General features: G+C 37.2%; 1 protein-coding gene across 1 annotated transcript; it reads left to right on the top strand.

The window, feature by feature from the left end:
* The first annotated feature begins 6,300 nt into the window (after positions 1-6,300).
* LOC122023754 (chaperone protein dnaJ 16-like) lies at positions 6,301-13,470 on the top strand. Its single transcript, XM_042582051.1, has 11 exons — positions 6,301-6,811; positions 8,870-8,993; positions 9,936-10,018; positions 10,129-10,240; positions 10,319-10,423; positions 10,976-11,026; positions 12,276-12,362; positions 12,451-12,559; positions 12,649-12,797; positions 12,880-12,933; positions 13,016-13,470. Exons 1-11 carry the CDS (start codon positions 6,654-6,656, stop codon positions 13,235-13,237), a joined length of 1,254 nt encoding a protein of 417 aa, XP_042437985.1. The 5' UTR covers positions 6,301-6,653; the 3' UTR covers positions 13,238-13,470.
* Positions 13,471-13,822: the final 352 nt, after the last annotated feature.

Below are 13,822 nucleotides of genomic sequence, written 5' to 3'. Positions count from 1 at the left end.
AAGATTGAACAAGAAATTAAAATTTTACATCAACTAGCAATTATACTACCTTTCTAACATACACATGAATATTGGTTGCTCACTACTGCTTCAAAATCATATTTGAATGTACTTCCACTTGCTAGAGAATTGTAATGATTGAACGTCATTGATTTAGTGTCCACCATCAATAAGTGGAAGTGTACATTATCACTGTACAAAGGTATAAAAATATACCTAAACTCTTTATCTTCTTTATCTATCTTTATCACTTGTTGCAAGCCAAACTTGCTTGAGGATTTTATTGATGACTACAAATATACAAAGTCATACATACTTAAACAAATACTAAAATGTATTCAAATATTATATATTCTCAAATCATTTAGATTCCTTACTGTGAAGAAGGTTAAACAATATATAGACTTGTTGTATGACCTACCAGACGAGGATGCCCCCCTAAACAGTATTTTACAATACATGTCAATTACCTCCTCTTTTGTCAAAATCTCTCCATTCACACCAGATAAGAAAGTATGCACATTTAAACCAAAGGATGGATCCTCTCAAACTAATTCACTTGTAAACCTACAAAGTAAATCAATGACTATAAATTACATAATAAAATTAGAAAACCATATAATTATATATATTAGAGAACCATATAATTATATTGACTTATCACTTAATTAAATCAACTATGTATTTAACATACTTTATGTTGTCCAATTGTTTTAACAAGTAGGTCACATCTTCGTCTTATTTTTTCTTCTTTGAAGTCTTAAATTGCTTTTTCGCAAACTATGCCCATAGATATAAAACTCATTTAATTAATGAATTAAATTAAACAAATTACTATTTTATATGCAAATACAAACTTACAGCAATGATTTGTTTCCTCATTTTGTTAAGTTGGTCAATCCTGGCTGCATCCTTCTTTGCCTCTTCTTCAGAATTACCTTCCATTATTGTGACAATGTCTATTTCTTCTTCCATATCATCCACATCAATTTTTCCTTTCCCCTTGTCCGCAACATCAGGTTTTTTATAAATTTTTTACCCTTTTCTTCTGGTAAAACATTCTCCATAGGCTCACATATTTGTATATTTCTTCGGTTCCTCTTAGGTAAAATTTGGAGTCACAATGGACTATCAATTGGAGTATCCCTATAATTATAGTGACTTCTGTCACATCCTCTCCTACTTCTTGTTCCAAAATCTACTAGTTCACATTGAGGATTGACTACAGGATCGCTTGATTGAGGTTGCATGCCTTTATTTTCTATTATTTCTAGTAATTCTTTTACCCTTTCATTCAAATGCATGTTCTCCATTGTTAGTTCCTTAATTCGGTTTGCTTGAATAATACAGTTACAACATTCCTTATTACTTTCACTTCCTTCTTCATTGTCTTCAAATTGTAATGTCTCCATTGGACATGGAATGTTATCAACAAAATCAAGATTCTCAACTAATAATTTTTCATATTGGGTAGGGATTAGGTTAATCACCTGATGCTTTAGTTAAATTTATTGGAATCGAAGCACCACGGTCTGCAATACTAAGCAATAATGAAATGTCTCTTCTTGTGAATGCAACCGGTACACCTAAAAAATGAATATCATACCCAATGTTATATATGATAATATATTATGTGTGTGATGCGATGATATAGGGAGGCCCACCTGGCATGGGGTTAACTGCCAAGGTGGAGGTCAAAGTCAAGGTGGCAAACGCCAAGGTGCCAAAGGGCTGAATGGAGGACGGTTACAACAGTCGGTCAAGCATTCCCAAGCAGCTATCGATAGGAGGAGGACATGTTACTGCTTAGTCACCACAAGGAAGAGTAACTAAGGCTGATAGAGCGAAGGAGTCCCGGCTGAGCGGCTACCCTCGCTCGGCCAAGTAGCGGGACCTAGTCATGGATGGAACGAAGTCCCAGCCGAGTAGCTACTCTGCTCGGCCAAGCAACGAGACCATTGTTGTATATCTCGACATTCTTTTGGGAGCTAGTGCCGCTGACATGAGGCATGGTCGATAGACGGATCGTATGACGGAAGCTTCTACTGTCTTGTTAGGGATATGCATGACTTGTTAAGGTATGGTGCCAGAGGTACTTTCTTGACAAGTCCCTTCATGGGACACATTAGAGAACTTGTCCACGTCTCGAGGAGCGTGCACATCGCCCCTCAAGGCTGTATATAAAGGGGGGTCCATCACCGGCGGAGGTACGCGTTATTCATTGTTTGCGCCTACGTTACTGTTACTCCACTTTCCTTCTACACTTCCGGTGATTGACTTGAGCGTCGGAGGGCCAACATTGGAGACTCCTTCCCTGGCTCGGCACTGACGTTACTTGTTTTGCAGAGCGAAGCGAGTCTATAGTCGGTCAGCGAATCTGCCACATCCCCAACTTTCCACCTTTTCGCTTGCAAACAGGATCATATTATATACGATAATATCATGGAAAACAAAAGTCTAAAATGATTCCATATTAGGCCTAACGTTAGGTCTGATATTCAATCATATCAAAACCACATTGGGCCTGATATGAGATCATTTTAGGCCCTCAATTGCCATGATTTACTAATAACCAAGGCTATCATCGGACCAACAAAAATAAATATTAAGATTTTCAAACTATTTTAATTTAATAAACTACTGCTTCGTGCTTAAAATTCACAACTATAAGTTGTACCTGAAAATCTAAAGGTTTGAGAAGTTGAATACTAATTTTAAAATATATTGACCAATATACCATAGATATGTTGCATATCTTGTTTGTCTAACAAAATACTAAAGGAGGATTGTTTGATCATGACTACGTGTCAATTATTTAAAATAGTACATCCATGATGCCTTTCTTTGTGGATTTTTTTAAAAATTGTTAAAGTGACCTAACACACTGTTCCAATGGAGTTTCTGTCCAAACTGGTTCAAGCTTTGCAAATTCGATGGTTTCGAAGGTGATACCTTTGCAGATAATTTAACAGCAGAGGATGAAACATCCAACCCACTTCCTTCTGCCATTATGAAAGGAAAGTGATATGGGTTAGGTTTCATGGATCCCCGGTGAGAAAGGGAAAGGAGATAGCCGAGTTGAGAAGATAGACCAATATCGATCGAGATATACCTTCAGGGAGGAAGGCCAATATCGGCCGGGATATACTTCCAAGTGAGCAGGCCAATATCGATCGAGATATACCTTCAGGGAGGAAGACCAATATCGGCCGGGATATGCCTCCAGGAAGGCAGACCCATATCGAGCAAGATATACCTCTAAGGAGGTTGACTAATATCAGTCGGGATATACCTCAATGGAGGAAGGTCAATATCGGCCGGGATATACTTCCAAGTGAGCAGGCCAATATCGATCGAGATATACCTTCAGGGAGGAAGGCCAATATCGGCCGGGATATGCCTCCAGGAAGGCAGACCCATATCGAGCAAGATATACCTCCAAGGAGGTTGGCTAATATCAGCCGGGATATACCTCAATGGAGGAAGGTCAATATCGGCCGGGATATACTTCCAAGTGAGTAGACCAATATCGATCGAGATATACCTTTAGGGAGGAAGGCCAATATCAGCCGGGATATGCCTCTAGGAAGGCAGACCCATATCGAGCAAGATATACCTCAAAGAAGGTTGGCTAAGATCAGCTGGGATATACCTCAATAGAGGAAGGCCAATATCGGAAGGGATATACTTCCAAGTGAGCAGGCCAATATTGATCGAGATATACCTTCAGGGAGAAAGACCAATATCGACCGGGCTAAATAATACCTTGAAAAGATATACCAATATTGATCAAGATTACATACTTGACAAAATATAGCCCAGTGCTAGCTAGGATAACAAACTCAAAAGGGCACGGACAGACATTACCCAAGGAGCCTCAAGAGAGGAAATGATAATTGACCAAACCTAGTTAAGTTCAGCCTTGACCGATACAAGGAACAATGTTATATTAAGCTATCTATGATATAGCAAAAACAGGAGAGACAAATAGGAACGATAGAAACACTTTGAAAGGACTTGTGAAACAGGATAGAAGTAAATATTTCAAATAAAGTAGTCTATGAAGATATTTGCAGTATGTGATTGTATAACAGGTGTTATATATTTGGCGAGAAATGTGTTTTTAGACTATTTTACAAGTATTAGACGACAAAGAAGATACATCTGAGGTACAAAAAAGATTCCTTAAAAGTCATTTACCACAAGTACGCAGCTTACGTCATCTCATAACAAACTCTAATAAATCGTGGTCCACTTCATGACTACGGAGGTTATATGAGTGGTATAAAAAGGGGAATCCTCTCCGTTAACTAGGTAAGTTCACATTATTGTGCACATTCATAACCCCTAATTCTGAACTACTGTTCTTCTGCTACTTCTTCCTTCCACACCGAGAGAGATCACTGACTTGAGCGTCGGAGGGCCTAGCCAGGGATTCCCACCCCGGTCTTAGGTCACTGACGATAGTGTTGGTTGGTCTCTTGTGTGCAGGAAGCCTTGGAAACTCCAGATCTGGTTCCTCTTCAGTAGGATTTCTTTATCGCCATTGGGACTTCGCATCAGAAGGACATTCAAGGGTTTCATCTTCTTGGATCCCCTTTGAGTTTCTCGGATCGGCGTTCAATAGGTATTATTCTTCACCAGCAGTAGGTTTTTTCTCCCAGCTCTCTGTTTTGTCAAGCATCTCAGACAGGATCAGAAAGTATTATTAAAAACCCTAAATTTCACTGCAGAGACGAGACCAGTGTTGATTTTGGCGGGAAACCCTTAATGTCATTTGACGGACACACGAAGATGCTTACGTACTCTTTTATTAGGGGGACGATCTCGCAACTAAAAATGTGTGAAAGTTTTTCACAATCGGAGAGTCAGAAAAGTACGAGGCTTGCACGCGATGAGTGAGGGAGGGAGAAAGATGTTGACGCTAGCAGCATTCAAACCATCAATGAAATTTTTAAATCTAAATAATTCAAATGTGTTTCGGACGTCTTAGAAAATGGGATAGCAAAAGTTAATGTTAACGGGAGGAGTATAAAAGGATTTTTATATTTATTAATGTACCTTTTGATAATTACAAAACTATGATATACTTTTTGATAAATATATAATTCTGCCTACACTTTTTTTTTAAAAAACCAGAGCTCTTAAAATTGAGCCCTATAAAAATTTTTCATTGGCGAATAATCGAGAGCTTTGGCGGTGGCCCATCCAGATGAAATGTAGATGGGTCACATTCATATTATCAATTAAATTAGCAATTTTGATCAAAATTACTCAAAAAAGGATTTATAGTGTGGAATGTGGAATGCTATTTCTGTAGTTTCTAATAGAGGAAAGATAATTAAAAATGCTTTTTTTAATATTTCTGCCACGCCATTGTCATCATTTCTTTTCATTTATCAGGCCACGTCACGTTGTTTAAAACAATCCCTTTCTCTAAATAAGAGTTTTGATCCACTGTACGCGTATGCATTAAAATTTTTAATATTCTATAACTCAATCTCTAAATCATACAAATAAAATCTAATTAGGATAATTAAAAACTTATAAAAATAAATAAAAAAATAAATTAATTATCCTAGGGGTTCATGGGACGTAGATGGACAACCTATCAAAATTCAAAGCTACTCTGAATAATCCCCAAATATTTATATTTAATTAATTAATCACCGATTGAAAGTCACTTAATCCCCATTTGGTGAGCTATCAAGGCACCGACACCGCTAACCACCTCTTAATCACCTCCTCACATTCTTCTCTTACGTGCCAAATTTTTCCCCACATTCATAGCTTCTTCTGTCATCCTTTTTCTTTTTCTTCGAAGTAGACCCATCGCCCTAACCACTAGCGAAGAAGGTAAATGAACGTGTAGGCGTCGTCGCCACGGGACCCAGTTAGTTGGGTATCCAGTGGTAAGGACCAATTATACGACTATGAGATCTGGGTCAAATCAAAATTAATAATCCGGTGTCTGTCCACCCTAAACTCCTAAAGCATTATTCAACCGTCACAAAAAAAAAAAAAAAAAGATTAATAGTAATCCATTATTTATTTATCTCTTCCGCGATTAATAGTCATCTGGAACCGACGGAGAATGATGGGCAAACAAATCGTCTGTTTTTGCGTTTCAAATTTTTTTAAATAATATGTTCTTTCTATGGGAGCATTCGCACGGCAGCGTTACTTTAGGACCGTTGATCTGATAATGAACGAAGGGTAATGTGTCGTATGCTTATGATTCGTGCGGACATCTCTCTTGACGTGAGCTAGCACAGCAGCCTCGGATGGCGTGAGAGGAGAGGGATAGGTTAACAACTACACTGTTCATGGGGAACACTTGAACGCGACCTCTCTTCCTCCCCGTCTCCCTCGCCGATATCCTCTCGCTCGATCTCCGCCTCTTCTCTTCTCCTTCTCTCGGTCTCCGGCGGAGGGACACGGGAAGGGTTCGAGGCGGCTGCGTTTGCTTCGGCATCTCCTTCTTCTCTGCGACCGGTTTCGGGGCGGGAGAGAGGTGGAGGATCGGCGTGTAGATCTGCGTTCTCCGCGCGAGATTCTCGATTCGGATGGTGAAAATGTTTTGGTTGCATCTGGCGTTGGAGTGAGATCAGGGGTGGAGAGGTTAGGTTAGGTTGGTCTTGAGGGCGAGAGAGATGCCGGGGCCGAGATTTTCCTCCGCCAAGTCGGAGAAGAAAAGGGATGCTAATAAGCAGCAGCTTCAGCAGAGGAGGGATCCGTACGAAGTGCTTGGCGTCTCCCGTAATGCAACGGAGCAGGAGATCAAGAGTGCGTATCGAAGGATGGCTCTGAAGTAAGATATCTTATTTGATATTCTTCTTCTTTTTTTTTCCTGATTTATGGTATTAGTAATTGAATAATGTATGATTTTGACTCGAATAATTTTGGCTTTTGATCGATATGTTTGTATCCGGGCCTTATTGTAATTGTGTTTCACACATAAATTACACACAATTGTAAAAGTTCTTGATGCCTATATCCTTTTTGCTATATCCAGACTCGTAATATTGAGTGAAGGCTTCTAATAGAAATTTCAAACAATTTTAGCGGAAGTGTCTTCGTGTATCATATGCAAAGGGCATGGATTTGAGCTGACTATTTTTGCTCCAATTGAGTTCCAACCTTCATCAGATGCCGATTGAATATGATGATCAATACGTGTTATCTAGTTCCAAACGAGGGAATTGTCTGGTTTCACTAACCTCACATTGCATGTATTGGCGATATGATGGCCTCAGGGCCTATCTGCATTAGTGGTGGCATACGATCATTCCTTTCCTCCTAAATCTGGAATCTTAATGTTCATGACGAGAAGTATACATAACAGATGATGCATTACCTCTATTTTGAACAATCAATTTCTGCAAGTCCCTAGTTTTGGTCTCGAAGCAGGATACCAATGAACATATTCCCACCGACTGATAGATAGGCTTCATCCCTCATCGATTTGGAATTGAGCCTTGAAACTTTAAACACTGCGCCAAGGATAGTTTTGGTTACAATAACACTGTGCCAAATATAAGATAATGAATAATGATTCATTGGTAAGTGCATTCAAAATTGTTACAGTCTTCTAAGTTTCTGGCACTATACTGGATGGCTTTGTTTTTGATCATTGAAAAACTGCAGAACCTTTTGAGATTTCAATATATCAGTTGGAAGTGTAAGAGGATCATTAAACCTGACATCAATATCTTCAATGCAATAGTGCATCAGTCAGTCTTGATTGTCCTTGATTATGGCATCAGAAACTTAGCCAAAATGTATCTATTTTCTGGTTTATACTTTCCTTTCAGCACTCTCTGCTGCATTATGTCCACTTTCATAGCTTAGTGATCTTGCACTAGCTATTTAAAACTCTATGAGCAAATTTTTTTTAAGTTGATTAACTGACTTTCACAGCCTGTTCCTCTTGTTCACTAGTCTGGTGTGGAATTAGATCTCTCCAACTTGAGGTAAATATAATTCAAACTAGTAAGTTTATTGCTTTAACTAGAACTATGTTAAGTCCAATATCTGAAGGCTGTGGTTCACTCCCATCTCTTTAATTCCCTTGTTTTAAGTCTATTCAAAATAGAATAATACTGAAGTTTGATCCGAAGATTAATTTAAATATCTGCTAGAGGTTGAATGCTCAGGACAAACACAGCTTGTTGGTGGTATGATGGAGGCTAAATGACATCTTCATCTCATTTAAAGCAGTGAAAATGTTGTTTTACCTCATTTAATTGAAAATCAAAATCGTATTACGTCATCATATGAGCTGTTTATATTGCATATCAAGCCTTGTTTGTCCCAACTATATGGAGTGGGCTACAAAAGTTGCCCCTATCATCGTCTTCAAGCCGTGTTGGCCCCAACTATTTTGTATCAGCTACATGAATGTTATCTTCTTTATGCAATAATATATCATTAATAGTATTCAATTTAATTCAATTATTTTTTTATCAGATTGAATGTCAGTTTTTTGGTTTTTTCTATCCTTACATAGATTTAACTCTTCAATCTATTGAATTTATTAGTCTTCTTAAAAAATACATATTTTTTCAACATATTTTCTCTCATTCTGTGATCTATTGGACCTATGCTTAACTTCTCTTGAACTTTAATAATTTTTTTTGGTTTATTCTTTCAATAATTCTTCACACTCATCTTAGCATTTTTTGCTTGCTATATTTACGAACTCGTTCATATGACAAATATAATTCTTATCCTTTCTAACATTGCTAGTTTAATTATCCTTTGATGCTAATGCTATTAGCACTCTAGTGTAGACATTTTTTTTGTGCTTCATATTGCAAAGATCACAGCATAAAGAATTTCTGATTATGTGTCTTCTGTTTATTTTTAGATATCATCCTGACAAAAATGCAAATGATCCTACGGCAGCTGAAGTTTTCAAGGAAGTTACATTCTCGTACAATGTATTGTCTGATGCAGATAGAAGACATCAATATGACACATCTGGTTTTGAGGTTAGTGATACAAATTTTATGGCCTTTTTTCCTGTCATCTTTGTTTAAGTTCATTTATTAACTTCATCCAAAGACATGAGACATGTGAAGGAGTAAATGTTAAATTCGAATCATGGCAGAAAAAACGCTAAAAATGAAAGGTTTTAGGCTTAGTAGAGTAAAGACAAAATATATGAAATTTAAGTTTAGTAATATTAGACGTAATGAGATAATTGTTAAGATAAGAGATGACGAGTTGGTATTTAGATAATTTTTGCAAAAAGATGGAAGGATTGAGAGAGATGTTTTATATGGAACACAGACAGCATGGTTGAAATGGAAGACAACGTTAGATTTTCTTTGTGATTGTAAAGTTCTTCTAAGACTAAAAGGAAAGTTTTGCAAAACTGTTGTTAGATATGTTTTGTTTATGGAGTTGATGGTTAGGCTATAAGTCAAGCACACTAGCAGAAGATGAGAGTTGTAGAGATGAGGATGTTAAGATGGATGTGTGGATATACAAGGATGGACAAGATAAGAAATGAAAATATTAGAGAGAAAGTCGGAGTTGTGTTTATTGAGGGAAAACTCACACATTTAAGATGATATGGACATGTATGTAGACGACCAAGAGGCTCAATTAGGCGATGTGAAACTATGACAAATGTGCAAATCAAACGAGGAAGAGGAAGACAAAAGAAAACTTAGTTAGCAACAATAAAATAAGATAAAATTTATTTAAATATAAATAATGATATAGTATGGGATAGAGTTCAATGACATAGAAGGATCCATATATCTGACCCTACCTAATGAGATAGAGCTTGGTTGTTGTATTCAAAGACATCGTTATTATTAAAAGTTGGCTGCTTCTATAATGTTGCTTATTCTTTTCTTCTATTCAGTTAATTTGCTATTGCATTTTAGCTAAAAGGAATTAAAAATGTAAAATTGTTTTCCCAGGCTATTGAATCAGATAGTCAGGAATTGGAGCTTGATCTTTCAAGTCTTGGCACCGTGAACACAATGTTTGCTGCACTTTTTAGGTAAAGCGAGCTAATTGAACTTGGTACTAATTTATATCCTGTGGCCATGTTTCTGAATCAAATATCAAAAGATTTCATTGTTACTTCTTATTTGTTGTACTGTATGTTAGTAAACTTGGAGTTCCAATCAAGACAACTGTATCTGCAACTGTATTGGAGGAAGCACTTAATGGCTTGGTATCTGTCCTTCCACTTCCATTGGGGCAGTCAATTTCAAGAAAGGTAATGGCATTTTCTCTTGCTTTTTCACAAGGCTTTTTCTGCAAATCTTTTTAGAAGTTATTTTCTGTAATCGCACAGGTAGAAAAACAGGCAGCTCACTTTTATTCAGTGGAAATAACAGAGAGGGAAGCTAGGATGGGAGTCGTTTGCCGAGTTCATTCATCTGCAAAGAGCAAATTCAAGGTTGTTTCAAAATCTTATACTGCATTGTGATAGAATGTTTGATATATTATTTAATACCCATTTGTTATGTTTATATAAATATTTATTGGACTCTTCCAGTATATATAGTTCCTTCCTGTATATTACTAAATATCTATTAGAGTGGATATAACCAATTGACATGCTAATTGAGCTTATACTTCTTCAGTTTGAGGCTTCTACAACTGGACATTATTTAACTGTCTAATTCCTTTGAAGAAAAAATGTTTAGTCTAAGCTAGCATGCAGCATCTTATATTTTTTTTTCCTAATCGAACAGCCTGGTCTACCAATTGGCTAGTCATTATCTGAACTAGTTATCAAGAACTAATTCTAACAATTGGATTGTTAACATAACATTGATTAAAAACTACTGTCTCGACAGTACAGCTTGCTGCATAGTTGTTGCAGCTCTAGATTCACTCGTCTCCAACGACATAAATGCACTGATAATCTTTTATATCTTCATCAATTCCTTGTTAGCATTAGGTACATGGTCTGAACAACTTCACTAATTTTGTTTTTGATGTGCAGTTGTTGTACTTTGAGCAAGAAGAAAATGGTGGATTAAGTCTTGCATTACAAGTAGGTCTCATATGTTTATGAATTCAATATGAATTGACTAATGCCTTCACTGTTTTTCTTCTGTTTGCATTTAGATTTGACTGTGCATGTATAATGAATTGATATTGTTCAAAATGCTACTTCTGAGCTAGATGTTATTTGAAACATTTTCTGCTTATTTCCAAAATCTTTTTAATAATCTGATGTTATTGATGGTTTCATATGGCACTTTGATCAAACACTGAATAAGTCTATTGCACCTTATATTTATCTTTGGTCATTTTATTTAATTCTTTTAGTTTTGTTGTAATATTAATCTGTTTTTAAAAGGTACCATTCATCTCAAAAATTGTTGCATACACGCGCGTGCACACACAATTTTAGTTCGACAAGTAATTTATAAATTAGCAGTGAAAAACAGATGATAGATGTCAACTTTAACATGGCAGCAAAGGAGTTTTTCGGTTCTAATCACATTTGCTTCCAGAATATGTCTTCAGTTAAGTTGAAATAGTAAAGTGGTGGTTCAATCCATTTCCTAACAACTCTAGCTTTAGAGATGAGCCTGAACTTTAATATATAAAACCAACATAACAAAGTATGTCTCGTATATTTGTATAGCTTAGCAGTAATTTTATTGGCAGGGATTCCTCCTGAAATTATCAATGATAAAATGCAAAAATTGGCAATTATTCAGATGGAACTATCTGGTCATATGGTTCATGCAAGATAAAATAATATCAATTATCTTGAATATGTAAATTGTCTTATCTTGGTTTCCTTCATTTTGCCATCTATCAACACTAATATGATTAGTTATCTTATCTTTTTCTATTAATATATGGCATCCATCATAACATTTTTCATTATAACCTAATTATTCGGTCCACATTCTTTAATGACAATTCTGATTCCAACAGTCTTAAGTTTGAGTGTGTCAACTCTTGAGTTTCCCATGTAGAGAATGTTCCATTAAGCGTCTAGTTGATTTTGTTGAAAAATATAGCTATGAAGCCCTCAAACACTCACATTTGGTTGAAAGGCAAGTTATGAACCTAATAGCTCGACAACATCTTCCAAGGTACTACCTACTGAACTAATTGGCACCCTCTAGCATCAAGTAGGTATCGTACTAATTACTTGACATTTGAATTGTTTATGTGAAATTTCCGTTGTTTGCATATTATAATAGCCTTCGATTATATGTTTTACCGTGTCACCGAATCCATATAGCTTGTGATGTACCCATCTGACATCCATACTGGTGCAGGAAGACAGCACCAAAACTGGAAAGGTTACTTCTGCTGGAATGTTCTTCCTTAATTTTCCTGTATATCGGTTTGATCAAGTTAATTCGGTAAGGTTAACTATTCTAAACTCATTTGAAGAAGCATTTCTGAAACCAAATACTGTTTTACTAATACTATTGTGTTTCTCGCCTCCAGCTAGCATCTGCTAAAGATCCAAATGCTGCATTCTTCAAGAAACTCGATGGGTTTCAAGCTTGTGAAGTAAATGAACTGAAAGCAGGCACCCATGTATTTGCCGTCTACGGTAAATCAGCCGTTGCATAATTGTTCTATTCTTTGAATGACCTTAGCAAATGTTATCTAACTTTGTTTCTGTCGCATTAAAATCTGAAGGTGATAATTTCTTTAAAAGTGTAAACTACACGCTTGAAGTTATGTGCACAGAAGAGTTCTCAGAGGAAAAGATAAAACTCCGTGATGTTGAGGCAAGGATATTAGCAAAACGAGCCGAACTGTCTAAGTTTGAGACGGAGTATAGAGAGGTTTGTCCCGTGCCTTTCCATGGTTCTTTTTTGTACATGTTTGTGTTGGTCATTTATTCATGAATTCATGCGAGATGAACAGGTTTTGGCACGATTCACTGAGATGACCAACCGATATACTCAGGAAATGCAAGAAGTAAGTTCTATACTTCGATATCCTTCTTCCAGCCACTGCAAAGTTCTTAATGCTTATCGTTATTCTATGCTACTCGATCCAGATAGACGAGCTTCTCAAGGAACGAAATGTTGTTCATGCCTCCTACACCACCACCCCACCTCTAAAGCGACACTCGAGTAGCCTCAAGATGAGCAGTTCCTTCAAGGCGTCTGAAAGCGACGAAGAGTCCCAAACGAAAGAGGAAGAAAAGTCGAAGGATCCAACACGAAAGAAAAAATGGTCCAAACTTCACTTGAAGGTGGACAGAAGAAAGCCTTGCTGATCGCATCGTGTGATCTCTAGTCGGTTCACAATTTGCGCTATCATTCCGATCATCAATGCATCAACAATGTTCTAATTCTTCAAGAACTTTTCTTCCCTTAGTCATTAATTCGATCGTGCAGCGCCTTTCGAGGTACTCTTCTTCCATGGCAATGCTATGTGTATATATATTAGATGTCAATGTACCATGAATGCGTATTTTTCTCATAATGAGTTTGTCAATTCTCTTTATAAGTACCCTCTTAATTCGCTGTGTATCGTCACTCGTCGGCGTGACCCTTTCAATGATTAAATCAGCACCAGGCAAAGAGGTGGAGCTAGTGGCGGATCCAGAAATTCAAATATGGAGGGGCGATTTTTACGTGGAACAAGGGGCAATATCTTCTATCTTCACCGGTGGAACCCCATACTACTAGGGGTTCTATTATCGACAAGGGGTGGGGGGGGGGGGGGGGTGACCGCCGATGCCGCCCTCCCTCTGGATCCGCCCCTAGGTGGAGCTCGTGGGTACGCAAAAGAAGACAACTCGAGAGAGAAGAATAGCCTGCATGAAAATGACACTTTTTTTATTTATCATCTCTTGACC

The sequence above is a fragment of the Zingiber officinale genome, chromosome 9B, assembly GCF_018446385.1.
Source record: "Zingiber officinale cultivar Zhangliang chromosome 9B, Zo_v1.1, whole genome shotgun sequence".
NCBI lineage: Eukaryota > Viridiplantae > Streptophyta > Magnoliopsida > Zingiberales > Zingiberaceae > Zingiber > Zingiber officinale.
This window is presented reverse-complemented; position numbering and strand designations above follow the sequence as displayed.

Excerpts from the sequence above, each read along its gene's own strand:
- LOC122023754 (XM_042582051.1), top strand. The coding sequence starts at position 6,654 with ATGCCGGGGCCGAGATTTTCCTCCGCCAAGTCGGAGAAGAAAAGGGAT. Across the intron at positions 6,812-8,869 it reads TATCGAAGGATGGCTCTGAA|ATATCATCCTGACAAAAATG; the intron begins GTAAGATATCTT and ends GTTTATTTTTAG. Across the intron at positions 10,424-10,975 it reads CTGCAAAGAGCAAATTCAAG|TTGTTGTACTTTGAGCAAGA; the intron begins GTTGTTTCAAAA and ends TTTGATGTGCAG.